General features: G+C 48.3%; 1 protein-coding gene across 17 annotated transcripts in view; it reads left to right on the top strand.

The window, feature by feature from the left end:
• GREB1 (growth regulating estrogen receptor binding 1) overlaps positions 1 to 25,932 on the top strand; it is a 160,035-nt gene that overhangs the window by 113,772 nt on the left and 20,331 nt on the right. For 15 of the 17 annotated variants that reach the window (XM_050753886.1, XM_050753884.1, XM_050753885.1 and 12 more), the window contains exons 14-23: positions 88 to 285; positions 1,003 to 1,183; positions 2,842 to 3,037; positions 4,443 to 4,579; positions 13,833 to 14,172; positions 15,755 to 15,870; positions 18,053 to 18,252; positions 19,601 to 19,690; positions 21,119 to 21,750; positions 23,743 to 23,845. In XM_050753886.1, the coding sequence (XP_050609843.1) occupies positions 88 to 285; positions 1,003 to 1,183; positions 2,842 to 3,037; positions 4,443 to 4,579; positions 13,833 to 14,172; positions 15,755 to 15,870; positions 18,053 to 18,252; positions 19,601 to 19,690; positions 21,119 to 21,750; positions 23,743 to 23,845 (2,193 nt within the window). Of the gene's footprint in view, positions 1 to 87; positions 286 to 1,002; positions 1,184 to 1,757; positions 1,971 to 2,841; positions 3,038 to 4,442; positions 4,580 to 13,832; positions 14,173 to 15,754; positions 15,871 to 18,052; positions 18,253 to 19,600; positions 19,691 to 21,118; positions 21,751 to 23,742; positions 23,846 to 25,932 lie in introns of those variants that run through there. The other 2 variants (XM_050753872.1, XM_050753888.1) reach the window with 2 other exon arrangements.

Genomic DNA, 25,932 nt, shown 5'->3' with positions numbered 1-25,932 from the left:
CTGGACCAGTCACTGATTCTCTGGCCAAGGGCCTGGCAGTAGCCATGTGCCCTGGGGCTCACCTGGCATCCTGGGCTCTGGTTCCAGGTTACCATCTGGAGCCACACAGCATCCGGCCCTTCCAGCTGGCAGTGGCGCAGAAGCTCCTCTCCCATGTGTGTTCCATTGCGGATTCCAGCACCCAAAATCTGGACCTGGGATCCTTTGAGAAGGTGGACTTTCTCATTTGCATTCCGCCCTCAGAAGTGACCTACCAGCAGACTCTGTTCCATGTGTGGCATTCAGGTATGGGATGTTTCAGGGAGAAGTCACGTGGCCTGTGTGGAGAAGCTTTGATCTGCCGAAATCCGTGTTTGGGTGTTGACACTGTTCTTTGCTATAGAGTGGATAGGGCAAGGATCGTTGCCCTTGTTGTATAGGTTGTGAAACCTACGTTCAGAGACAGTGACTTGCCCAAGATTTTAGGATCTGCTGAAGGTAGAGCCGAAACTTGAACGTTTACCATGTCGCACTCAGGCTAGTGACCTAACCATGTGTTGCTATCTGATATCAGTTGCATCACTGATATCCTTGTACTTTCAAGGATATCGTATTTAACCACAGAGTACACAGATGTTCAGTGTCTTCACTGAAAAGACTTACTCTTTAGTGGTGTAATGTGTAGCCCTGTGGCGTTCAGACTGAGAGAGGGATTTTGCTGCCAGCAGGACCTTTCGGTTCCCTCTGTCTTACCACGCTTGGGATCAGCTGCTTCGTGAAGCCGGTGCCCCTAGGGAGGGCTGCTATACACATAGCCAAGGCTTGCCTGTGCCCCAGCTCCTGGGCAGGACAGTTACGCAGCTGTAACCTGTGTGGGAGCTTTTTCCCTCCCTTTCCCTACTCTCGCATCTCTGGGTCTAGCTCAGGACCTGCTGTATAGGAGTAGCTCATCAGGTGTCTGTTGAGTGAATGGAAACCAGGGGGCATGTTTGGAGTTATTGATGTATTTCCATTGTGTTGCAGGAGTTTTACTGGAGCTTGGTCTGGAGAAAGAGCACATGACGAAGCAGAGGGTGGAACAGTATGTCCTGAAGCTAGACGCGGAGGCACAGACAAAATTTAAGGCTTTTCTGCAAAACTCCTTCCAGAACCCGCACACACTTTTTGTCCTCATCCATGACCATGCGCACTGGGATCTTGTGAGGTTAGATTGACTTGATATATGACAGGTTGACATTTTCCTTCCTTGAAACGACATATGTGGATGTTCCTGGGGGCCGAGGGTACAAATCCTGAAAAGATGGATGATGTTTGGGCTTGGTGTTTGTAAGCAGGTGCCATGGATGTTTTCCACAATCTTGAGCTGGAAGTTATCTCAGGGATTCTCTAGTGCCACCTCTGAAATTTACCATAGTGGAATCTAATGGCTGGAGAAGGGAAGCGTGTGTCCCAGAGTCATAGGGCGGGGTGGAGTGGGAGGGTGTTAGTGGCAGAGCCGAGGCCCTCGAATCACAGCCTGATGCCTGATGTGTTTCTTTCATAGTCCACTCAGCCCCAAGGAGCCATGCTGGTGTGGGGTGCAGAGGGTCCTTGCAGGAGTTGCTTAGCCTCGCCCTTCCCTGAAAGAGGCTCTGTGGGCTCCAGTACTGTGGGTCACCACTGATGCTTGCCCTTTTTTTTTTTTTTTTTTTTTTTTTGAGATGGAGTCTCGCTCTGTAGCTGGGACTACAGGTGCATGTCACCACGCCTGGCTAATTTTGTTTTCGTATTTTTAATAGAGACGGAGTTTTACCGTGTTAGCCAGGATGGTCTCGATCTCCTGACCTCGTGATCCACCTGACTCGGCCTCCCAAAGTGCTGGGATTACAGGTGTGAGCCACCGCACCCAGCCGATGCCTGCCATTCTTAAGGGGTGATTTTACTTACTATGTTAAAATGAACATAAACATGAATTTCAGATGGGCCAAGCCAAGCATCTGGCAGGATTTCTGGTGGTTTAGCAGGATTGGTCATCTCCGTGAGACTGGCCTAGGAGTTGTACGCTCAGACATTTCCTCTGATGTAGATGAGAAAGGAGGGGGCTCCTGGACCCGGTCATGGAGAAAACCTTTGATTGTCACAGATCCACAGATAGCTAGTTAGGGCTGGTGAGGACCTGAAGGATCACCTTGTAGTGGGTTTACAATCCAGAATTCATGTATGGGCTTGGGGGAGATTGGAACATTCCGAAATTATAGAAAGAGCTATATTGTGAATATTCATTTTGGGAGTAGGTTTCTCAAAGTGGCCTCCTGCCATCCAAAGGGTTAAGCACTGATTTTTTTTAATCCCCTAGACTTACAGGAGAGAATGCAAAGGCCTTTGTCCCACAGAGAAGTGCAGAGCTGGGCCTGTCTCCCAGACCCCTTGTCCAAAATGCTTCCCAATCCTCTCCTGCTGCCTTTTAAACTGACTCTAGAATCTACTCTTTTATATCTTTTCCGGATCGTTTCAAGGTCAGAAGGACTTTGTAAGGAGATAAGTACACAATCAGATGGGTCCAAAGAGGAACAAATGATTCATGGAACATTCTCGGGGACACATCACTGATCGGGATAGAAGGAGTGTGTGTCTTATAAGAAATCCTCCCTGACTACCGTCCCCCGCCAGACACGTTTTTCCTAAGTAATGAGTCTCGGGAGAGTCCCTGACAGCTACCTGCACTCCAGCCATTTTTTTCTCTATTCCTAGTCATGGGCAGAGCCATAATCTTCAATTGTTGGCAAAGTCGGGGGTTAGTTATACATTTATTCAGCTGCTTCACCCTTGCAAAATTAGAAAACAATATAGTAATTCAACTGATTGTGTCTTTTCCTCCCTCAGTAGCGCTGTTCATAACCTCTATTCTCAAAGTGACCCGTCGGTGGGATTGGTGGACCGATTGCTCAACTGCAGGGAGGTGAAGGAGGCCCCTAACATTGTGACACTTCACGTGACTTCCTTCCCGTACGCACTGCAGACACAGCACACCCTCATCAGCCCCTACAATGAGATCCACTGGCCCGCCTCCTGCAGTAATGTGAGTGCCACAGGGCTGCTGGGCCCTTGTGTAGCAATGACACTTGGGTTTGCAGAAATTACATTTAGTAAAAGCCTTGACCAATGTGGTCGAGGATAATGGGTTCCAGCTCCTTGGATCTTTGGTTTAACCCAGAGTTAGGTGTAAATCCTTCTTGGTCTTTTTGGAAACCTTCCTACATTATGCCAGTTGGCCTCCTCATCTCGGAAGATGTAATGCAGTTTGTGTGACATTTCCTCTGGTGACTGCAGCTTGCTGAGCAGCATTCGGAATGTTTGTTCTATGGCATTGAATGGAGATATCGAAGGTAGAGCCCTTGGGGATTGGGGACTTCGGGCTCCATACGGAGCGATGCTCAATGTCTCTAGAAGCCCTAGGAAGGTTCCTGTTGTCCTATCCCTGCATCCTTGAATAGTGAGATGCAGAATCTCCTTCCTCAAACTAAACACATATCCTCAAAACGTGGTGAGTTTTTAGCTTATCACCTGGCATTTTCTCATCAAAATAGAAGACTAAAGCAATTCTGGTAATTTGAGAATTCTGGGTGGTTTGTAGTTAGTTACACAGGAATAAATAAAGGTAAAAGATGAGACTTATTTGGAGTGCCTTGCAATCCTCTGAGGAACTTTAAAAAAATACCTGGCTTTTGTCCTGTGCACCGAGAATCCGTGGTGGCAATAGCCATTGTTCGTAAGGCACTTCCCATGAGCCAGGGAGGCCCTGCCCAAAGTGCTTCCTGCTGTGAGCTCATGCAAGAGGCAGGTGCTAGGATGAGTTCTCATCTACAAATGGGGAACATGAGACAGAGTTGGGCCACTTGCCTCAGGCCAGGCAGCTAGAAAGTCATGGAGCTGGGATATGACCCAGGCCACTGGCTCCTTGGCTCAGCCCTTAACCACTGTGCTGTTTAGGGTGTTTAGGGGTAGAATTTTCATGCCTTTGTGCTTTCAACAAATTCCCCCAGCTTTGGAATTTTATGTCTGTGTGAGTGAAATTGGCTAGATAAATGTTTTCTTCATCTTCTGATTTTTAGTAGCAACTGAATGCAAGATAATTGATTTGCTTATTCCTAAAACTAGCTTAAGATTGTAGAAAGAAGCAAATTTAACAAAGACATTTATATGTTTAAATAAGATAAGGCTGGTTTTCTTCTTGGTGAAGACATTGGGACCGAATGAATGGAAAACTCCTGAGCGATGGGGACACACCATTTTTAAAGTATGGCAGGTTCTTTGCTCTGCTTCTGCAGGTGGGAGAAGTTTATAAAATGCCATTCAAGCCGCTGCACAGTAGGCACGATTTAGATGAAGTTGCCAACCCAGGTCGTCCGCAGGCCTGGCACGTGAACCTCTGGCCGTCCCCGCGAATACAATGTTGGAGTGACTGATGCTCTTCTTTGTTTTAGGGAGTGGACTTATATCATGAGAATAAGAAGTACTTCGGGCTTTCGGAGTTTATTGAATCCACCCTTTCAGGGCACAGCCTCCCCTTGCTCAGATACGACAGCTCCTTTGAAGCCATGGTCACTGCATTAGGAAAAAGGTACTTGTTTCTCTTCTCAGTTACTAGAAGTGCTCAGTAGCTTAAAGGGGAAGTCGAGGTGCGTTTAGCCAGCCAGGGAATTCCAGGGAGACCTTTCCTTCCTGGGTGACTCAGTTTCTCCATGAAATGTACCCTGGTTTTTTGCTTCTCCTGTGTTTGAATCCCTTTGGGTCAGTGATATCTTTGTCATGCTGTTGCTCTAGAAAATTTTAGAGAGGACAGTGAGCAGAAATATGCTGGAATGTGGAATGATGTTTTCGAGCCAGTGGAGGGTAGGAAAATGGGAGGAAGATAACAAAGCTTTAAAAGAAACTGCATTGATGATCACAGTCTGCTTTGTTTTTATTTCCGATGCGTATCATTTATTGAATGTTTATTTTGTGTCGTTGACTCTTCCAGGGACTTTACTGTCATTATCTGATTTGATTCTCACTGCCTCTCTGAGCCAGTTGCTACTGTTATCCATACTTTGCAAATGAAGATGCTGAGGCTTGGAGAGGCCCCATAGCTTTCTCAGGCCACGTGTCTAGCAAGTGACAGAACTGGGTGAGAACCCAGAGTCACTCTGACTGCACAGCCAGCCCTGTTAACCCTGTTGCAACAGACCTCATTTTATAGATGAAACTGAGGCTCACACAGGCTAAGTAATTGCCAGGTACTACATGGTTTATTCGTGGTAAAGCCAGGCCAAGTTTTATAGACGATCGAATGCAAAGGAAAATGCCACTGAACAAAATACCACTGATTGTCAGCATGAGCTGGTCTCTACCTGCTTTTCTTATTGAACCTCAATCTTCTCATTTGCAGACAAGGGATGAAATTAGACATATCCTTCTCAAGCTATGTTCCAAGGTATACTGCTTTGGCTGGATACTAATAGTTGCTAAGCGTAAAGGGGTTCCATGGTCAAACGTGTCTGAGAAACACTTAAGGAAAGGACTTCTTTTCCACGAGAGTTCTTGGAGCCTTCAGCACATCCATGCATGCTATAATTCTCCAGAAGGCTAGAGATGTGTCCAGTAGCTCATGGGACTAGAATTTCCCAGAACACTCTTGGAGAAACTAAATATCTTAGATACTATTCAGTTCTATGATACTGACAGAAATTAATCAGGTCAGTTCTCCAGCGCGTGGGTCGACAGCTGAGCTCTCATCAACTTGCTGCATGAAGTAGCCCTCCAAGATTTCAGAGGCAAGAAAACCGGCCTTTGCCCTTCCTCTGCTTCTCCTCAGGCGGTAAGCACACGTGATGTGCTTAGTATGTTGTAGACACTGGGCTCAGTGCTCTGTATTTATTACCTAAAATAATCCTTACAGTGACACAGTGAGATAGGAAATACTGTTATCCCCCTTTTTCAGATGAAGAAACTGAGACTTAGAGAAGTTAGGCCACTTGTCCAAAGTCACATGGGGGGTTTATAGTGAAACTGGACCCCGGCCCTGCTTCCTTGGCTCCAAACCCACGCAGCCACCAAGCCATACTGACCAAAAGCTCACAGCTAGTAAAGGATAGGCTGTGACCACCATGCCAGTACATCTTGGTTTGCCCCTCTGTTAGTTTTAACCTTGGCAAATCATCTGACCTGTCTAAACTTCTGTACCCTCACCTGTAGAACAAACCCACCTTCCTAGCGGCTTCTTAGAATTTCCTGAGATAATGTACGTACGCACATTCAGTAACAGTTGCATGCTGTGCATGCTGAGAGCTCAGGCTCCAAAATCATCCTTCCTGGGGTTGAATCCTGAATCTGCCATTAACCAGCTGTGAGACTTTGAGAGTTTCTCCATTTTCTTTGGGGATGATAACACCTACATCATAGAGATACTGTAAGGATTAAATGGATTCATACACGTAAAGCATTGGAAACAGGGCCTGACACACATTACATGCTCCTGTTGGCTGCGAGCACCACCACCTCCACCACTATCACCATCATCCTCCTGTCTTCTCACTCCCCCTCTGCTAAACTAGAAGCATTGCAGAGATTCAATCTTATGTCTCACTGGGTGAGAAGAGACTATCAAACCCTGGAATGTTGAAGTATGGAGAATCATAGGAACTTCTAGGAATTATTTGGCCCAATCACCTCATTTTATCACTGTGGGAACTGAAGCCCGGAGTGGGACTGTGATTTGCCCGAGCTCATGCAGCCTGTTGGTGGCAACATGGACTGCAGATAGGTTCGACACCTTTCCACCATACCGTACTGCCTTTACTAGGAATCATTTGTCTGGAGAATGCCCTTGAAACTGGTAATTTGAACAGAAGGAGATAAAGGTTAGAACATGGGGTTACTGCCTCTTGCCACCGTATGTGTGGCCAGACTGTTAGTCCTCCATGTGTCATAAACGCCAGCATACGGCTGGGAAAACTGCTTATAGGACTGTCAGTTGGACACAAACCGACTATAACTTAAAACCAAAAGATCTAGACCTTTGACAACTCCTATTTTTGTTCTAATGTATTGTCTATGGAACCTCTTTCCTTCAGTGCCCACCATAGAGGCTTAAGGGTGGGCATAGTTCTCTGCTGAGCCACAGCTAAGGTACATTTCTGTGCCTTAGCTGGGGTGCTGTCTGGAGCTGGGCACCAGAGCCTCCTTCTAATGCTTATCTTTTTTTTTTTTTTTTTTTTTTTTTTTTTACACGGCAGCTTTAATGGGGAACAACTGACAGCCAGTAGACCGTACATCTTTTCTTTTCTCTTTCTTTTTCTTTTCTTTTTTGTTTTTCTTTGTTTTCGGGGGTACACAGTCTCACTCTGTCACCCAGGCTGGAGTGCAATGGTGTAATCTCAGCTCACTGCAACCTCTGCCTCCTGGGTTCAAGCAATTCTCCTGCCTCAGCCTCCCAAGTAGCTGGGATTACAGGCACCTGCCACCACACCTGGCTAATTTTTGTATTTTTAGTAGAGATGGATTTTCACCATGTTGGTCAGGCTGGTCTCAAACTCCTGACTTCATGATCCACCCACCTCAGCCTCACAAAGTACAGGCGTGAGCCACCACTCCCAGCCATGTATATTTAAAGTATTCAGTTTACATTTTGATCCACGTATAGACTGGTAAAATGGTCACCACAAGGTAATGAAAAAAAGTTTTCTCCTGCCCCTTTGTAATTCCTTCCTCCTGTCCTTTTCCCACTGTAGAAATGTAGTTTGCATTTTCTAGAGTTTTATATAAATGGAATTGTACAATATGTACTCTGTTTTTGGCCTGGCGTCTTTCACTCTGTATAATTATATTGAAATTCATCCATGTTCTTTTACGTATCAATAGGTTGTTCCTTTTCACTGCTGGTGTTCTAGAATAGAATACTATTGTATGGCCATACTAGTTTGTTTTTTTACTGGTTAAGAGGCATCTAGGTTGTTTTTCAGTTTTGGCTGTTACAGATAAAGGTGCTATGAATATTCATGTACGAAGCTTTGTATAGACATATTCTTTCACTTTCCCTGGGTAAACACCTAGTTGTGAAATGGCTGGGTTACTTGATAGGTGTATGTTTAACTTTTTAACAAGCTGCCAAATTGTTTTCCAAAGCATAGCTGTCCCTTGGTATACATGGAGGGTTAATTCCAGAACTGTCCCCACATACCAAAATCCATGCATACTCAAGTCCCATGGCCAGCCCTCTGGAACCCACATGTAAGCAAAAGTCAGCTTTCCATGTCCATGGTTTTCACATCTAGAAAATACTGTATTTTTGATTTGCATTTGGTTTAAAATCCATGTACAAGTGGACCCTTGCAGTTGTCAAACCCATGTTTTTCAAGGGTCAACTGTGGTTCATTTTACATTCCCATCAGAATTTCAGTTGCTTTACATCTTTGTCAGCACTTGGTATGGTCTGTATTTTAAATTTTATTCTTTCTAATAGGTATGAAGCTGTAGCTCGTAATTTTAATTTTAATTTCTCCAGTGACTAATGATGTTGAACATCTTTTCCTATGTTTATCTGCCATTTGTGTATCATCTTTGGTGAAGTGTCTGTTGATAAGTTGACTCCTTTATTATTTTCAGATGACCCAAAGAATATTATTTATAGCTCTATAATCTCTTCTGATATTAATATAATTATTCTAGTTTTCTTTTGACTGGTGTTACTATAGATTATAATTTTTTATCCTTTTACTTTGAGCATGTTTCTCTTTTGGTGTTTAAACTTGGTTTCTTGTAGGCAGCTTATAGTTCAGTCTTACTTTTTTATCACATGTGACAATCTCTGCCTTTAATTGATTGCTATTTGATTTTAGTTTCATTATTATAATTATTATTATTTGAGACGGAGTCTCACTCTGTTGCCAGGCTGGAGTGCAGTGGCACGATCTTGGCTCACTGCAACCTCCACCTCTCAGATTCAAGCGATTCTCCTGCCTCAGCCTCCTGAGTAGCTGGGATTACAGGCACACACCATCGTGCCCATCTAATTTTTGTATTTTTAGTAGAGACAGGGTTTTAACATGTTGGCCAGGATGGTCTCGATCTCCTGATCTTGTGATCTGCCCGCCTCGGCCTCCCAAAGTGCTGGAATTACAGATGTGAGCCACCATGCCTGGCCTATTATTATTTTGTAAAGAAAGAATCTTTTAGGGCTGTTGCCCAGGCTGAAGTGTGGTGGCATGATCATAGCTCATTGTAACCTCAAACTCCTGGGCTCAAGCCATCCCCGCATCTCAGCCTCCCAAATAGCTGGGACTACAGGTGCATGCCACCATGCCTGGCCAATTTTTGAAAATTTTTCTTGCTCCTATTGCCAAGATCTTGAACTCCTTGCCTCAAGTGATTCTTCTGCCTTGGCCTCCCAAAGTGCTGGAATATTTTAGTTTCTATTGCTGTGTTTTCAAGTTTATGAGTCTTATTTTCTATGTTATCTAATCTGCTGCCAATTTCATCCAGTATGTGTGTGTGTGTGTATTTATCTTACAAAAGCACAGTTTTATAACAAGATTTCTAAGAGAAAAAAGACAATTTCAGGTGTCACATGCATTGATGTACATACACATTGATGATACATCGTTATTGTGTTTATTAATCAGAACTCTTTGTTGCACGTAACAGAAACTCAACTTGAACTCTTTTAAGAAAAAGAGGCCGGGCGCGGTGGCTCAAGCCTGTAATCCCAGCACTTTGGGAGGCCGAGGCGGGCGGATCACAAGGTCAGGAGATCGAGACCACAGTGAAACCCCGTCTCTACTAAAAATACAAAAAAATTAGCCAGGCGCGGTGGCGGGCGCCTGTAGTCCCAGCTACTCAGGAGGCTGAGGCAGGAGAATGGCGGGAACCCGGGAGGCGGAGCTTGCAGTGAGCCGAGATCGCGCCACTGCACTCCAGCCTGGGCAACAGCGTGAGACTCCGTCTCAAAAAAAAAAAAAAAAAAAAAAAAAAAAAAAAAAAAAAAAAAAAAAAGAAAAAGAGAGGGATGTACTGACTCACAAAATAATAGGAAAGGTTGAACAAATAAACCATAGAACAGCAGAGATACCTAACAACTTAAGTATTCAAACACTGCCAAGACTGTTGTTTTGTCTTGGTATCTGTATGATGGTCATATTGTATCTCACTGCACAATGCCTTCCTCCGTGCACCGAAAACCATTACCACTGCTTGGTGCTGAGCCTCACGGTCTCCAGATTCCAGTGGGGAACTTATTCTTTGTTAGAGTTTGAAAAATTCCAAGAGAAGACTGGCTCAGCCTGAGTTGGGTTTCCATACCTGAACAAGTCTGTTGTGGCTGGCAGGGCAAGGTCACGTACAAAGATCATAGCTCCCATGAGAATTCAGGGTCTAGTTTATTTTCTATCTACAACATTGAAGATTTTATCTCTAGAATTTAATTTGTGATTTTTATATCTCTAGTAAACAAGTTCAGTCTTTCCTCTAGATTTTTAACCATACAGAATATAGTTACAATAGTTGTTTTAATTTTGCTGTCTGTAAATTCTGTCATCTGTGTCATTCCTGGGTCAGTTTCTATTAATCAATTTGTTCCCCCCCCTTTATTATTGAAGGGGGGCAGCCCCTCCACACCTGTGAGTATTTCTCATCAGGTGGGATGAGAGACTGAGAAAAGAAATAAGACACAGAGACAAAGTATAGAGAAAGAACAGTGGGCCCAGGGAACCGGCACTCAGCATACGGAGGACCTGCACCAGCACCGGTCTCTGAGTTCCCTAAGTCTTTATTGATTACTATTTTCACTATCTCAGCAAGAGGAATGTGGTAGGAGAGCAGGTAGATAGTGGGGAGAAGGTCAGCAAGAAAACGTGAGCAAAGGAATCTGTGTCACAAATAAGTTCAAGGGAAGGTACTATACCTGGATGTGCACGCAGGCCAGATTTATGCTTCTCTCCACCCAAATATCTCCATGGAGTAAAGAGTAACCAAGCAGCATTGCTGCCAACACGCATCACCTCCCGCCACAGGGCGGTTTTTCTCCTATCTCAGAAATGAACAGATGTACAATCGGGTTTTATACCAAGACATTCAGTTCCAGGGGCAGGCAGGAGACAGAGGCCTTCCTCTTATCTCAACTGCAAGAGGCCTTCCTCTTTTACTAATCCTCCTCAGCACAGACCCTTCATGGGTGTGGGCCTGGGGGACGGTCAGGTCCTTCCCATCCCATGAGGCCATATTTCAGACTATCACACGGGGAGAAACCCTGGATAATACCCGGCTTTCCAGGGCAGAGGTCCCTGCGGCTTTCCACAGTGCATTGTGCCCCTGGTTTATTGAGACTGGAGAATGGCAATGACTTTTACCAAGCATACTGCTTGTAAATATTTTGTTAGCAAGGCACATCCTGCACAGCCCTAGATCCCTTAAACCTTGATTCCATGCAACACATGTTTTTGTGAGCTCAAGGTTGGGGCAGAGTTACAGATTAACAGCATCTCAGGGCAAAGCAATTGTTCAGGATACAGGTCAAAATGGAGTTTCTTACATCTTCCTTTTCTACATAGACACAATAATAGTCTGATCTCTCTTTCTTTTCCCTACAATTATGGATCATATTTGCCTTCTTATTTACATGTCTGGTAACTTTTGAGAGAATGCCAGATATTGTCAATTTTACCTTGTTGGGTGCTGGATATATTTGTATGTCTATAAATACTGAGTTTTTTGAGGCGGGGAGATACAACTAAGTTACTTGGATACAGTTTAATCTTCCAGGTCCTGGTTTTAAACTTTGTCAGGCAGGACCAGAACAGTATTTAATGTAAGGCTAACTTTGCCAAAAGTTACTCTATAATGTTTCATGACTCAGAGGTGTTCCCTATTGGCTGTGGAAACAGGAACTATTCCCAGCCCTACATGAACTTGAGACATTGTTCCCTTTAATTCTTTTGCAACCAAAGGATTCTTGTTTTGGCCTTGGGTCGTTTCCTTACATATGTGCACTGCTCATGTCAGCTGAAGACTTTAGGGAGACCCTCTGCAGATCTCTCCTCTTTGGTACTTTGCCCTGTGATCTCTAGCTGCCTTGGTTTTCCTGGAATTCAATACCCTCCTCAACTCAGGGAGACCACCGAGCTTCGCTGGCTTCCCTTTCCCTGAATACATCCCAGAAACTGTAGGCAGAAGCTGGGGGGCTCACCTGATTTGTCTCACATCGTTAGGATCACTGTCTTTCACTGCCTGATGTTCCATGTATTGAAATGCAGTTGTTTCACTTATGTGTTCAGTTTTTCAGCTGTTTCAGATGGGAGGAGAAATCTGATCCCGTTGTTCCATCTTGTCAGAAGCGGAAGTCTCTGTCCTTTGAGCAGAGCCCATTTTTCCTACTGCACTTTCTTTCTTCCTGGGCAGCATTATTATTTATTTATTTTTATTTATTTATGTATATTTATTTATTTATTTATTTTGAGATGGAGTCTCGCTCTGTGGCCCAGGCCGGAGTGCAGTGGTGATCATGATCTTGGCTTGCTGCAACCTCCACCTCCCGAGTTCAAGCAATTCTCCTGCCTCAGCCTCCCAAGTAGCTGAGATTATAGGCGTGTGCCACCATGCCCGACTAATTTTTGTATTTTTAGTAGAGGCAGGGTTTTATCATGTTGGCCAGGGTGGCCTCAAACTCCTGACCTCAGGCAGTCTGTTTCCTGGGCATTATTTGACCGGTGCAGCCTGTGGGCTGCTGAGTCCCCTTCATGCCAGAGTCTGTGGACCAGTTATGCCTTCCTGAGATGGCACTTGTAATGAGAAGCTTGCCAGGCCGGCTTCCAGCTTATGTGACCTGCATAGTGGATGAAGTGCTGAAGGAAGGATGAAGAAAAGGAGGAGGATGGTCAGGAAGCAGGAGCAGGGATGTCATCGCAATGTCAGAAATGCTATCAGGTGCTGTAGGAAGGCGAGCTGGCTGCCCTGATAGAACTCACAGGGTGGCATGGCCACGGTGTGGAACTCTTTTCTGTAGGTTGAGAAACTACCTTACCTTTGCTACAAAAACCCAGAGTTAGGGGGATCCATTCCAGCTCAATCAACCCAGAAGAACATTGTGCATAAAGTGGATACCACTTTATTTATTCCCGTTGAGAAACACCATCATCTACAGGGGCCTGGCCTTTTCCATTGGTGCCCTGGGGTCTGTTTGACTAATGGGTCAGAGCCACTCTAGGAGAGCAGGTGGTTGTGGGAGCAGCCACCACCTTTGTGTGGGGACACATATAGTAACCACAGTTTTAAAGCAAAAACTGGGATTCTTGATTTGGCTGGATAAGTTCTGATTTGTAATTCATCTGTCACATTAAAATATGTTTAGTTATATTTCTAATAATTCACTGTGATCGAAGTGAACACAGAGATGTGCCTTTAGAACTAGGGCCTCTGGTAGCTGCATTTCCATATTGATTGCTGGTGGTTCTCCTGTTTCTAGTAGGAACTTGGGGCAACTTAGCCACCTCCTCAGAGAACTGCACATTATGCTGATAGAGACAAAATAGGCATTTATACCATTTCTTCATCAGCTAATTCATCGGACAGATATTTATTGAGCAGCTACTAAGTGCCAAATGCTGAAAAACATAATAACAACAAACCTATGTTTTTGTTTCCCAGCTGGAAAAAAAAGGACTGTATAATTTGGTTTCTAAAGAAGGCTTCTCATTCAGGTTCCCACAACCACCTTCTAAAGGCAGCACAACTGTGTGTAATGCAGGAATTGCCTGTGCCGGAGTGACGGATGTCTTGGGTGACTTGGCAGCAGCAGGCCGGCGGGCGCAGCCGTCACAGGCATGGTCTCTCTGTGTTCCTTGCAGGTTCCCCCGCCTGCACAGCGCGGTGATCAGGACCTTTGTTCTCGTGCAGCACTACGCGGCCGCCCTGATGGCCGTGAGCGGCCTCCCGCAGATGAAGAACTACACGTCGGTGGAGACGCTGGAGATCACGCAGAACCTCCTCAACTCCCCGAAGCAGTGCCCCTGTGGCCACGGGCTCATGGTCCTGCTGCGGGTGCCCTGTTCGCCCCTGGCGGCCGTGGCCTATGAGCGGCTGGCCCACGTGCGGGCCCGGCTGGCGCTGGAGGAGCACTTCGAGATCATCCTGGGCAGTCCCAGCTCGGGCGTCACTGTGGGGAAGCACTTCGTAAAGCAGCTCAGGGTAGGTGCTGTGCGCGGGGAGGGGCGGAGGTAGGTGCTGTGCGCGGGGAGGGGCGGAGGTAGGTGCTGTGCGCGGGGAGGGGCGGAGGTAGGTGCTGTGCGCGGGGAAGGGCGGAGGTAGGTGCTGTGCGCGGGGGGTACCTGGGAGAGCTGAGGGGCCCACCAGAGGCAGGAAGTGGCACAAACCCCACAGCGTGGCCAGCGTGGCTTGCTTAGACCCAGCCACCCCCCAGCCTCCTCTCTGTGATTCCCCACCCCTGCCCTCCGCCCCAGCAGCACCCCCACACCCCTGCAGCATTGCCTTATGAATTTCGGCCTCTGCGCAGCAGCAGCCTGCTTTCTTTTTTCCTGGGGATCCATTTCCTCTCTTCTTTGTTTAGCTGATGCTTCTTTATTTTCTCCTTTGAGACAGGGTCTTACTCTGTGACCCAGGCTGGAGTGTGGTGGCGCGATCACAGCTCACTGCAGCCTTGAGCTCCTGGGCTCCAGGGATCCTCCTGCCTCAGGCTCCTGAGTAGCTGGAACCACTGGCGTGTGCCACCACACTTGGCTAATTTTTAAAATTTTTAGGAGAAACAAGGTCTCATTATGTTGCCCTGGCTGATCTCAAACTCCTGAGTTCAAGCGATCATCCTGCCTCAGCCTCCCAAAGTGCTGGGTTCCAGGTGTGAGCTGCCCCGCTTATTTTCTGCAGCACTTAGCTTGGTGTCTTTCCTCTTTCAGGAAGCCACCCTCTCCCTCCACCATGCCCAGGGCAGTGCCATGTTCCCTGCCTGTCATCCAGCCCCCCTCCCGGATGGTGGGGGGTGAGGGCCATCCCCACAGAACTCAGCCCCACAAAGCCCAGCACAGCGCCTGACCCATAGTAGGTTCTCACTTAACCCGCAGGTGACAGAAAGTGCAAAAGGGTTAGGGAAAGAACAAATGAGTGGAAAACAGGAATGAAAGGGAGGACACTGTCAGGAGAGAACACAGGCAAGACATGAACAGCTGGCTGGGCGCGGTGGCTCATGCCTGTAATCCCAACACTTTAGGAGGCCGAGGCGGGCGGATCACCTGAGGTCAGGAGCTTGAGATAAGCCTGACCAACGTGGAGTAACCCTGTCTTTACTAAAAATACAACAATTAGCCAGATGGGGTGGCATGCACCTGTAGTCCCAGCTACTTGGGAGGCTGAGGCAGGAGAATAACATGATCCCTGGAGGTGGAGGTTGCAGTGAGCTGAGATTGCACCACTGCACTCCAACCTGGGTGACTGAGCGAGACTCTGCCTCAAAAAACAAAAAACAAACAAACAAACAAACGTAAGGAGCAGCTGACAACACAGACGTTCTTTCACGCAGCTGGTCAGCTGACATAGATGTCTTGGACACCCTCTGGCTGACTAGTCTACATGTTCTAGACGACTGAAAATTCCCATCTTTCATGGTGTGCTAATTTGCAGTCTAAAGAAATTTCCTTTTGGTTAGAAGATGTAGTTCAAGGAGTTTAAATTGGCGTGGGAGGCCATCAGGGGTTCCTCTGAGCTGGGCTGGTTGGGAAGGGAGGTGTCTGTGGCTTTATTTCTTTTTCGTTATCTGCAGATGTGGCAGAAAATCGAGGATGCGGAGTGGAGACCCCAGACTTACTTGGAGCTGGAGGGTCTGCCGTGCATCCTGATCTTCAGTGGGATGGACCCGCACGGGGAGTCCTTGCCGAGGTGAGTGGAGGGGTTATGCCCCTGGGGGTCTCTGAGGAGCTGGCTGCCTGGGCCCCCTCAGGGAGCATGTCAGGGGGCTGCCATGCCCTGACGGCAGGCAGCACCACTCGCATTCACAGGCACCGTGGGTAGGACCTTCATCGTGGCTTTCCCAGCAGGGGCCTGAGTGCGTCTAAGGCTGGTGCCCCTTTTCCTGATTGTCAGAAAGGCACTGTTTGGGCTCATGGTGATGGCCGTGGCCGGGCTCTGCGAGTGGAGGCCCTACAGCTGGAGTCAGGATTTAAAGCCTCCTGAGTTCAGTTTCTCCCCATGGGGCGCTCTGTGTGCGCTGAGGATGGCAGTTCTGCCTTGGACAGTAAGGCATCTGCTCCAGGACTTGCGGCCACAGTTCCTGTTGGTACCTAGGCCGCCGCAATGCCTGGGCCCTCCTGGCTTAGGAGGTGTTCTGGGAGTGGGGGCAACTGACGCTGCTTGGGAAGAGCTGATTCTTCCGGCACAGAGTGGACTGTCTCAGAAGGTGTGTCCCTCCGAAGCCATCACAGCCTGGAAAGTCTCAGCCACACATCCACTCGATGTCCCCTGGGGGAAGGTCTCTAGGCCACCACACAGACATGCAGACACTCGAGACTCAGGTCACTGGGCCTCCTGTAAGGCGGTTTCTTGGATTGGTAGTGACAGATTGGGTTTTAGAGACTTCATACCCATGGAGAAGAGCAGACGGCCGGCCACAGATAGTAAAAGCCGACATCAGTGGAGTTCCTGTATGTTCTGGGCACTGTCCTAGATTCTTCTTTTATGTTTTATTTCATTTTACTCTCACCTTAACCCTGGGGGAGAGGTGCTATTTCAGTAGTCCCATTTTACAGATGAAGAAACTGAGGCCTACTGAGATTAAGCCAGTCTGGCTGGCAGTGGGCCTGGCTTCTTCCCCCAGGACCACCCCACACTTTAGCAAACAGCCCTCTGCATGCTGCGTACTCATGGGCCAGGGGAAGGGGGGCTCCAGAACATTTGACCTTGGTTGTTGCTATTTCACATGGGTTAATTCTTTTCTTCTTCAACTCCTTAAGGACTGAGACAATGTCTTAATCTGTTTTAAATTTTAGCAAGCGTTTGCTGAGTACCAGACACCTTCTGTAACCTTCTTTATACCAGGCACCTTCTGGTACCTTCTTTGTACCAGGCGTCATGATAGACTTTTCATATAAAACTTACTCCTTGCTGCAGTAGTGTCACCATCCTGTTTTATGGTTGAGTCAATGAACGATCATTTGCCTGAGGTCACCTGAGCAGTAAGTTTCAGAGCCCCATTGGAACCCTCACGCACCCCTCTCTAAACCCTTTGCCTTGGTTGTGTTTCTGCTGCGTGAGTCTGAGCATGGGGTTGGCCTTTCCTCTCCTGCTCACAGCATTGCTTGTTGGTGTCCGACTTGATCGCCATCGTATTTCTAGCATCTAGTACCCTGGCATGTGTTCACTTGGATTGAATAATTGAATGCCCACTGATTACATTTAATCTTTATCACAGTGGACTTAGATGCTTTTTATTTTTATTTTTATTTTTATTTTTTTGAGATGGAGTCTCACTCTGTTGCCCAGGCTGGAGTACAGTGGCGCAATCTCAACTCCGCTGCAGCCTCCGCCTCCCGGGTTCAAGTGATTCTCCTGCCTCAGCCTCCCGAGTAGCTGGGATTACAGGCACCCGCCTCTACAACTGGCTAATTTTTCTATTTTTAGTAGAGATGGGGTTTTGCCATGTTGGTTAGGTGGTCTCGAACTTCTGACCTCCAGTGATCGGCCCGCCTTGGCCTCCCAAAGTGCTGGGATTACAGGCGTGAGCCACCGCGCCCAGCCAGATGGTTATTAATATTTATTCCCATCTTTCAGATGAAAAAATCAGAGCCTTATAGCAGAGCTCAGGTTCAAGCCCCTTTTTTATCTGGTCCAAAAGTTAATGCAGCACAGGGCTAAGTGCACAGTGGGTGTCCCCAAAGATTTACTATTATACTGAATTTGTTGCTGCAAGCTGCCAGTAACACTGTTGGCTTTTCCACTTGTACGAGTCCCTGGGTCCTCACCAGGAAGGTGGGGCATGGTCCTGATCAGTGCTGCCTATAGCAGTGGGAACAGCACCCCACTTGTGGAAGGCGCTAAACAGACACTCTCTTCTGTGTCTTGCTAGGTCTTTGAGGTACTGCGACCTGCGATTGATAAACTCGTCCTGCTTGGTGAGAACAGCCTTGGAGCAGGAGCTGGGCCTGGCTGCCTACTTTGTGAGCAACGAGGTTCCCTTGGAGAAGGGGGCTAGGAACGAGGCCTTGGAAAGTGATGCAGAGAAGCTGAGCAGCACAGACAACGAGGATGAGGAGCTGGGGACAGAAGGTGAGGGGTGGCTGCCCTCAGCCTAGGTGTCCATGTCTGCACGTCTTTCTTGGCTTCTGAGCTTTGAGGCTGCCTGTGCTTATGGAGACAGCCGTCTCCAGTTCAGCAGGTCCTGGGGCCTCTCTGCTGGACAGCAGCTCTGGATTTCCAGTGTTGTTTCCAACATTTCCAGTGTTGGAGGAAATGGCAGAGCTCTCCTTGAATTCAGATTTTGCTTGTTTTCTCCCCGTCTCTTTTGGTGGTGTGAGAAAATGGAAATCCCTATAGAGGTTCTTCCTAGTTCTAGAATTCTTAAAGAGTAGGAAGAAAAATTAAGATTATTTAGAGTTCAAGTTCAAAATTTCTTAGAGTTCCTCGTTCCACTCACTGGTGGGATTCTGACCCGGTGTGATTTGCTTGCTTATTTCCTCTGTGCATCAACCCAACAGCATGCTGTCCATTCTTAAGATTTATGAAAACAGGCTCATTTGCAGACTTTTCAAATCTGATGCCATCTTTTTCATAGGACACATAAATGATAACATCACAAGGCATTGACTGTAGTCAACAATGTGATGAGAAATATGTAGACAATCATACAAAAACTAGAAAGCATTTATGGAGTGTGTAGAGGGGAAGGAGGTGGGTGTGGGCACTAGACTGGGTCTGTGGTCTCCCTCCTCTGTCTTGACTATGGGACCTCTGCTAGCCTCAGCTTGCTCGTCTGTAAAATGCAGATAGAAGGACCTGCCCGCCTATAGCCGTCTTTTCGAAGCACAGCAGGGACTCTGATTTAATTCTTTCACTTGTGGGTATCTGCTGCACATCTCCATGCTCCCTGGCGTCTCAGGACCCCCTTCTTTAGTTTCACCATCTGCTCCTCTCTACCCACAGCCCCCACTGCACTGCGCACTGGCCCGCATTAAACTTGCAGTGGCCGGGCTGTGCTCTGCCCTCCTGGCCTCTGCGCTGCACGGCTTCCCTTCCTGCTGCTTGGAGTTTTCCTTTCTCTGCTTTACCTGGAAATCCGTGTGGCCCTTCAGGACGAAGGCCAGCTGCCCCCTCTTCCAGGAGATGCCCTGCTTTTCCCGCAGGCTCCCCGACCTGTCTTTTTTACATCTCCTCCACCAGCTTGCAGCTGTGCCTCATGGGCAGGGGCCTTTGCTGCACCCAGAGTGCCTCCCTGCACCGCAGCCCACTCCTGTCTCCTCAGGGCCCTGTCCATGGTGGGGGCCTGGAAGATGGCAGTGAATGAGTGAATGGCTGAGGAGAGGTGATCATGGGAACACACTTTACACACTGCAAAGTGCTGGGCAAATGTCAGGGATGGTTATTTCGGTGCATTCTCAGCCTGTGTGTTTTGAAACAGGCTCCACCTTGGAGAAGAGAAGCCCCATGAAAAGGGAGAGGTCCCACTCCCACGACTCAGCATCCTCGTCCCTCTCCTCCAAGGCGTCCGGTGAGTCTTCCCACGCAGGAAGGACCAGATCAGCGAACTGGTTTTTGAGGTTTCAGAGAATGAAAAGAAACATATATAGGGCTATTTGCTGATCCTTTATTTTCCATCAGAACTGGAAAGATAAGGAAATCTTTGAAGCACTGGACTCTAGAGAGTAAATGTTCTGGTGAACTTGGGATTGGAGAACTTGAAGACTGAGCAAGACTGTAGGGTTCCGCTGCCCCTGTCCTCAGGTGAAGACCATGGATGCTGCCCCTCACTGTGGCTGGGGCCTCAGGCTGAGTCTGGCCATGTTAGGGGCGGGTCCCCGGATGTTCTCCCTGCTGCTGTTAGCTTGGGAAAACCCCGTGCCCTGTGGAGAGAGCAGCTGAGCACAAGGAGAGAAATAGACACGGAGACTTCACTGGGGGAAGAGCAACAAAAGGCAATACAAGCTCATGAGCCCTCCATGTAGCCAGAGCCACAGGAAGTGGGCAGTGCCAATCACAGGCTTTACACGGTCTCTGCCCTAAGGGGTCTGTCTGTCTCCGAGAGCAGTCAGGACCACGAACATGAAAGAGTGTCCCGTCTTCCCGCCACAAGCATTATGAGGGCCTCCTTGCTATCTGGATCAGCCCTGAGGATAAATGAGATGTAGACCTGACCTCAAGGAACGAACTCATCGTTCTCATAAAAGACGTGCTATTTTGCAGTCGTTTTTCGTGCACATTTTCACTTCACATATGAGGAAGTCTGTACTTTTGTCCCAAGGCAGAGGGCAGATTTCAGGGTAGGGGAGGTTACCACAGGTTTGAGAGAGCAGCTGACCCCCAACCAGGCCTTGCAGAAGGTGTTATAAATGGAGGAAGCCTTAAGGGCTGAGAGGCTCAGGGGCGAGACGCACAGGGCCTGGGTGCAGGGACAGGTGCGCTGGCCGCAGGCCCCCATTGCGGGAGGCAGGGAGGCACCTAGCTGTGGCTGGGGGAACGGCTGAGAGCTGCTGCTGTTTGATCTGGGATGGGGAAAGGTCAGAGGTCAGAGCCCACCAGGAGACTGGCTGGGGGCATCTCCTTTTTCCCTCATCTCCTGTGCCTGTGCTCCCAGACACCCCTGATAGAGTCAGCACTGAGCCTCTTCACCCTCAGCCCAGAGCTCGGAGACCGAAAGAAGCCCTGCCTCATAGGCCGGAGCTCAGTCAGAAAAGCCAGTGCCGCAACCACTGGGTCTGTTTGCCTGAAACACAAGTACAGGAGGCTTGGGGCAGAAACAGGAGCCACCGGCAAGCTCTGGGACAGCTCACTCCTGGGACGAGTCGCCCCTGAGATGGGCCACTCCTGGGACGAGTCGCCCCTGAGATGGGCCACTCCTGGGACAGGTCACTCCTGGGATGGGTCACTCCTGGGACAGGTACCTTCTAGGACATCCCTGACCAGGTTCATCTCTCCGCAGGTTCAGCGCTCGGTGGTGAGTCCTCGGCTCAGCCCACAGGGCTCCCCCAGGGAGAGCATGCCAGGTCGCCCCAGCCCTGTGGCCCCACAGAGGAGGGCAGAGCCCCTGGTGAGAAACAGAGGCCCCGGGCAAGTCAGGGGCCACCGTCGGCCATCAGCAGGCACAGTCCCGGGCTGACACCCCAGCCTGACTGCAGCCTCAAGACCAGCCAGAGGAGCGTCCAGGTGTCGGTCACCTCGTCATGCTCCCAGCTGTCCTCCTCCTCGGGCTCGTCCTCCTCATCCGTGGCGCCTGCTGCCGGCACATGGGTCCTGCAGGCCTCCCAGTGCTCCCTGACCAAGGCCTGTCGCCAGCCACCCGTCGTCTTCTTGCCCAAGCTCGTATATGACATGGTTGTGTCCACTGACAGCAGCGGCCTGCCCAAGGCTGCCTCCCTGCTGCCCTCCCCCTCAGTCATGTGGGCCAGCTCTTTCCGCCCCCTGCTCAGCAAGACCATGACGTCCACCGAGCAGTCCCTCTACTACCGGCAGTGGACGGTGCCCCGGCCCAGCCACATGGACTACGGCAACCGGGCCGAGGGCCGCGTGGACAGCTTCCACCCCCGCAGGCTGCTGCTCAGCGGCCCCCCTCAGGTGGGTGTTGCTCGCTCCCCCAGCATAGCCCCAGACTGGGGGGTCCTCACACTCCCATCTGGAAGGCAGGCATGGGGGTGACCGCACCGCGTCTTCACTTTTCACGCTTCCCATGATGGAATCTTCTCCAATGGCCTGGAGTGGACCAGAGGGAGGAGGGCGGGACTCATCTGCCACTCAGGGCTGGTGGCTTCCATTCCTTCCTGTGTGATGTTGGGGGTGGACGGGAGACCTCTCTGGGTGTATCAGACTACGGTTCCTCACCCCACGTCATCTCACTCGGCCACTGCGCATGTTCTCTAACAAATAGAAACAAAACTCTGGGTTCTCCACTGGAAGGTTTCGGTGAACCATGAACGGGGAACTGGGGGTTCTGTTTCCCCGTCGCAGCCCTCCCCCAGTGCATGGTGTTTCCTTAATAGCGAAAGTCCATTTCACCTCTCAATGGCAGAATCTCCTGGGCGTGAGCATGTGGGGAGGAGGAGGGCTGGGGACTGAGGTCTGCTCTTCAGAACGGAGCTGGGCTTTGGGGTTGGAATGCGGTTCAGTATCCATTTGTGTCTTAAACTTGTACAATGAACAATATTACTTTTTCTGATTTAAAAAGGACAAAAGAAAATGTTTCTTACCGAGGAGTCTCCCTTCTTCCACACCCTCACACTATTGGATATTATCAATTTAAAATTGTTGTCTCTTTGATAGGTGAAAAATAATACATTACAGTTTTACTAGTAAGATTGACATTTTCTTTTATTTTTACTGGTCATTGGGACTTCTTTTTCAGTGATTTTCTGGTTTTTCTTATTTGTTTTTCCTTTAGGCCATTTGACATTTCTTGTTGATTCGTAGAAGTGCTTTAGATATTACAGATTTTTGTCCTTTGTCTATCATCTGTATTGCAGATTTTTTCTCTGAAGCTTCCCTGTGCTTGGGTGTCATGTTTTCCTCTGTAAACTTAGTTATTTCCATTCATTGGCATTTGCTGAGTTGTAGCATGAACCAGGCGTTGGGCTCGGTGCTTGGAAAGCACGTCCCTGGAGTGGCTCTCTTATTTATTATTGTTATTATTTATTATTATTGTTATTTTTCAGACAGAGTCTCGCTCTGTCGCCAGGCTTGAGTGCAGTGGCACGATCTCGGCTCACTGCAGCCTCTGCCTCCCAGGTTCAAGCGATTCTCCTGCCTCAGCCTCCTGAGTAGCTGGGACTACCGGCGGATGCCATCACGCCCGGTATTTTTTTTGTATTTTTAGTAGACACGAGGTTTCACCATGTTGGCCAGGATGGTCTCGATCTCTTGACCTCGTGATCCACCCGCCTCGGCCTCCCAAAGTGCTGGGATTACAGGCGTGAGCCACCCCGCTTGTAGTGGCTCTTTATACAGGGGTGCAAGGAGGATACTGGGCCAGACCATGAGTACTTCTCAACAGTAATAACCAAAATGAACTAAGATTAATAGGAGGTATGCTACCCTGAAGCTTGGCTGGGGAAGAAGGGAACTCTGTGTTACAGGAAGCAGGAGAAGGAAGAAGAAAGTCGTTCTTTTCCTGGGTTTAGAAGGAGAAATACAAGAAGCACTTTTTAAAAATGTCTTATGCAATGAATTTTGCTATCTTGTACAGACATATGGATTAAGACAAGCAATTTGCAAGATTCATAAGACATTATGTTTTATAGTATCCTATTTTTTGGAAGCAGCTTTCTTTAGCTTATGATAAAATTCTATTTCTAACAGCTGAAAAATGCGGCTGGTTAAAATCTAGAGATGCATTTGCGAAGATATTTAAGCAGGAAGGCCTTGTGCTCGTGGGAGTCCATTTGTCCACCTGCCATGCTTGTTCCCTTCAAATATCTATGCATCCACGGGGCTCTCATTTTAAAGACAGGATCTTCAAGTGAGGCAGATGGCAGGAGCCATGCCAGGTGTTCAGCCGGTGCCTGGCACATGGATAGGGCTTCCTCACTGGGGGTTTTAACTCCCATACCTTTACAGATCGGGAAGACAGGCGCCTACCTGCAGTTCCTCAGTGTCCTGTCCAGGATGCTTGTTCGGCTCACGGAAGTGGATGTCTATGACGAGGAGGAGATCAATATCAGTGAGTTATCTGTTTGGGGATACGTGGGCTTGGAACCACCTGCATCACTTTCTCAAGTGACTTTAATTTTATATTTCACTTTCTAGATGGAATTCTCAGATTCATGATCAGACTCATCCCAAGGACCTTATAGGGGGTGCTATTTATCTTGTAGTCATTTTTCTCAGTATCAGACCTTTGCTGTAGGGATACAGTTACAATTAGTAGATGACTATTTACTGAGTACCTTCTGCATGTGGAGTGCTGACTCGATACTTTGCGTAAGTTACCATGCTATTTTCCTAGGCCCAGTGTGAGGTAGATGTTCCATTCTCCTCATAAATCACATGCCTGGGAGCCCAGCTGAGTAGTGGCAGGGCTGGATGGAATTAGATTTGACTGCTGCCTCTGCAAAGCAGACTTACCTCTCAGGGGAGGTTTCCTGCTCAGGCAGCTGGGCAGGGAGGTCAGTGTCTGGGGGCACAATAGAAATACGTGAAATGTGGGGAAAATCCTGTTCTCGTTTCCAGAACAGAGTTTACCCTGATTAAGATCAGCTTCTTGGCCTGGTGCGGTGGCTCATGCCTGTAATCCCAGCACTTTGGGAGGCCGAGGCGGGCAGATCATGAGGTCAGGAGATCGAGACCATCCTGGCTAACACGGTGAAACCCCGTCTCTACTAAAAATACAAAAAAATTAGTCGGTGTGGTGGCGGGCGGCTGTAGTCCCAGCTACTCGGGAGGCTGAGGCAGGAGAATGGCGGGAACCCGGGAGGCGGAGCTTGCACTGAGCTGAGATCGTGCCACTGCACTCCAGCCTGGGCGACAGAGCGAGACTCCATCTCAAAAAAAAAAAAAGATCAGCTTCTTTTTGAGCTCATATAAAATAACCTCCCCTGTTTCCTCATCATCACTCCTCCCAGGGGCTCATAAACTTGGTCTGGTCAATGAGTCTGCTGTGCTGGGAGAGCGAGCTTGTCAGACAGTCCTGTCTGTGTTGTGGAGAGCTTGCCAGCCAGCTGCACCGGTGCTGAAGGGCACTTGGTGCGGTGCTGTCAACTGTGCTTCAGTTTTGATTTGGAGAAAATCTGGAGCCAAGGAAACCCGTCCAGCCCTCGGCCTTCCCTCCCAGGAAAGGAGAGGCTCTTCAGCCTGGCTCTGAGTTTTCTAAGGTTTCCCCACGGTTTGGAACCACATTTCAGATGAAGTCTGCAGCCCTGCTGAATTTGTCTCCTTTCTTTCTTGGACATACCAGTGATGAAGACAGAATCTGAACCCAGTTTGTTCAATGATAAAGCCCATTCTTTAAATCTTATCTCTTTCGTTGAATAGGGATAATTTCTGTTTTATAGGGTTTTATAAGGATTAAATGTGACACACACAGAGCACCAAGACCTTTTTTTTTTTTTTTTAAGACAGAGTCTAGCTCTGTTGCCCAGGCTGAAGTGCAGTGGTACCATCTCGCCTCACTGCAACCTCCACCTCCCAGGTTCAAGTGATTCTCTTGTCTCAGCCTCTGGAGTAGCTGGAATTATAGGCATGTGCCACCATGCCCAGCTAATTTTTGTATTTTCAGTATAGACAGGGTTTCACCATGTTGGCCAGGCTCGTCTCGAACTCCTGACCTCAACTGATCCACCCACCTCAGCCTCCCAAAGTTCTGGGATTACAGGTGTGAGCCACCATGCTTGACCAAAACCTATTAAATATTCATAGGCATTTCTCCCCTGCCTTCCTATGGACATGCACTCTGCCCATGTGTGCACTATAGTAGGACATGTATTTAATATAATCAACATGTTTTATAATTTGAGTTGGGCCAACTAGATTTTTCTACCTTTTAGCTGACAGACATTTAGTAAGCACCATAGACTACAATGATCACCATGTGAGATGAGACATGGTAAATGGAAAACTGGTTTGGACTACGAATGTTGTTGGCACCAGAAGGGAGAAGGCCCTGGGCTGGAGCACTCCAAGAGCCTTTCTACAGGTGGAGTGACAGGAGCTGAGCCATATTGGCTGGGGAGCATTTAGATAGAGGCAAGAAAGGAAGCTATGCAGGTTTTGCTGGCTTTGGCCACCAGTGTGGTCACCTGGGGAGACGGG

This window comes from Macaca thibetana, chromosome 13 (genome assembly GCF_024542745.1).
Source record: "Macaca thibetana thibetana isolate TM-01 chromosome 13, ASM2454274v1, whole genome shotgun sequence".
Taxonomy (NCBI): domain Eukaryota; kingdom Metazoa; phylum Chordata; class Mammalia; order Primates; family Cercopithecidae; genus Macaca; species Macaca thibetana.
The sequence above is the reverse complement of the archived record's forward strand: the minus strand, read 5'-3'. Positions and strand labels throughout refer to the sequence as shown.